The 2,063-nt window shown below is 47.5% G+C and overlaps 1 protein-coding gene across 1 annotated transcript; it reads left to right on the forward strand.

Moving 5' to 3' along the window:
• The first annotated feature begins 587 nt into the window (after positions 1-587).
• On the forward strand, positions 588-1,382 carry LOC144716535 (RING-H2 finger protein ATL79-like). Its single transcript, XM_078591677.1, has one exon. The coding sequence runs from the start codon at positions 713-715 to the stop codon at positions 1,193-1,195; it is 483 nt and encodes a 160-aa protein (XP_078447803.1). The 5' UTR covers positions 588-712; the 3' UTR covers positions 1,196-1,382.
• Positions 1,383-2,063: the final 681 nt, after the last annotated feature.

The following is a 2,063-nucleotide window of genomic DNA, read 5'->3' on the forward strand; positions in this document are numbered from 1 at the left end:
TCTCTGTCCCTCTCTCGCTCTCTCTTTCTCTCTATTTGTTTCCATCTCTTTATCTGCTCCCTCTCTCACTCTCTTTCTCTCTATCTGTTTCTATCTCTTTATCTGCTGCCTCTCTCGCTCTCTCTTTCTCTCTATCTGTTTCTATCTCTCTCTCTCTCTCTCTTTATCTGTCCCTCTCTCTCTCTCTCTTTATCTGTCCCTCTCTCGCTCTCTCTTTCTCGCTCTCTTTCCATCTCTCTCTCCCTTTCTCAGTCCCGCTCTCTTTCTCTCTATCTATTTCTATCTCTCTCTCTTTATCTGCTCCCTCTCTCGCTCTCTCTTTCTCTCTATCTGTTTTTATCTCTCTCTCTTTTTCTGTCCCGCTCTCGCTCTCTCTTTCTCGCTCTCTTTCCATCTCTCTCTCCCTTTCTCAGTCCCGCTCTCGCTCTCTCTTTCTCGCTCTCTTTCCATCTCTCTCTCCCTTTCTCAGTCCCGCTCTCTTTCTCTCTATCTATTTCTATCTCTCTCTCTTTATCTGCTCCCTCTCTCGCTCTCTCTTTCTCTCTATCTGTTTTTATCTCTCTCTCTTTTTCTGTCCCGCTCTCGCTCTCTCTTTCTCTCTATCTCTTTCTATATATCTCGCTCTCTTTCTCTCTATCGCTCTCTCTCTCTCTCTCTCTCCACACTTATCTATGGCATCTTCGCCTCTTTATCGTGAGCTTCAGAGAGTGCAATGAGGTACGCAGAGATGGGAGAGGCAGCCCCGCCGAGAAACGGCCATGGCGGAGACTGGGGCCCCTTCAAGAACGCCGCCGGCTACGGCGCCAGCATGGCCGTGGTCATGGGCCTCCTCCTCTCGGCCTTCACCTTCGGCCTTCTCCTCACAGCGTTGGTCAAGCTCCTCTTCCGCCGTCGGCCTGGTGGCGCTCCGCCGTTGGCCGCTGTCTTCTCCGGCGGCCCCGCCAGCTCCTACGAAGCGGGCCGCACGGAGCTCGCCGGCTCCGCCGCTGTCTGCGCCATTTGCCTTTCGGAGTTCGCCCACGGAGAAACTTTGCGGGTGTTATCGTTGTGTAAACATGGGTTTCACGCTGACTGCGTTGATGCTTGGTGGGCAGCCTCTGCTGTTGCTGTCAAGCCCGTTAACAAGAGCTCGCCTCCTTGCTGTCCTCTGTGCCGGGCTTTGGTGTGTCCGGAGAGAGACGCACCTGAAGCCTGAGAGAGAAATTTTTCTTTTTTTTTATTACGAGAAGATAGAGGAGCTACCTCAGTCGATTGATCTGGAGGGTTTTCTTTTGAGCCAGTAGTTGTGAACTTGCCCAAAGAGGATTTTTGTTTTTGTATTAAGAGAAGATAGAGGAGCTATCTCAGTCGATTGATCCGGAAGGTTTTCTTTTGAACTAGCAGTTGGGAACTTGCCCAAAGAGGACTTTTTTTTTGTATTAAGAGAAGATAGAGGAGCTATCTCAGTCCATCAATCCGGAGGGTTTTCTTTTGAGCCAGCAGTTGGGAACTTGCCCAAAGAGGAGTTTTCTTTTTCACCTTTGTTGTATTGACAGAGGACAGAGAAGATACCCTAGTCTATGCACTTGATGGGTTGTATTGTGAGCCAACAGTTGGGAACTTACCGAGAGTGGAGTGTTTTTTTCATCTTGTTGTATAGACAGAGGTTATAGAGGATACCTAGCCCATTCATTTGGAGGGTTGTTTCATAAGGCAACACGAAGGAGGATTTTTTTTCACCCTATTTTATTAAGAGAAGGTAAAGAAGATAACCTAGTCCATTGATTTGCAGGGTTGTCTTTTGAGTCAACAGTTGGGAACTTTCCGAAGGAGGATCTTTTTTTCCATCTTTTTGTATTAACTAAAGTTGGAGAAGATTCCCCTAGTCCGTTCATTTGGAGGGTTATCACTTGAGCCAGCAGTTGGGAACTTGCCGAAGGAGGATTTATTTTCCACCGTATCGTATTAACAGAAGGTAGAGCAGCTTCCCTTGTCCATTCATTTGGAGGGTTGTCATTTGAGCCAACAGTTAGGAACTTGCTGAAAGAGTCATTTATTTTTCACCTTATTGTATTGAGAATATA

Source organism: Wolffia australiana, chromosome 2 (genome assembly GCF_029677425.1).
Source record: "Wolffia australiana isolate 7733 chromosome 2, ASM2967742v1".
In the NCBI taxonomy this organism is placed as follows: Eukaryota; Viridiplantae; Streptophyta; class Magnoliopsida; order Alismatales; family Araceae; genus Wolffia; species Wolffia australiana.

Excerpts from the sequence above, each read along its gene's own strand:
- LOC144716535 (XM_078591677.1), top strand. The coding sequence starts at position 713 with ATGAGGTACGCAGAGATGGGAGAGGCAGCCCCGCCGAGAAACGGCCAT.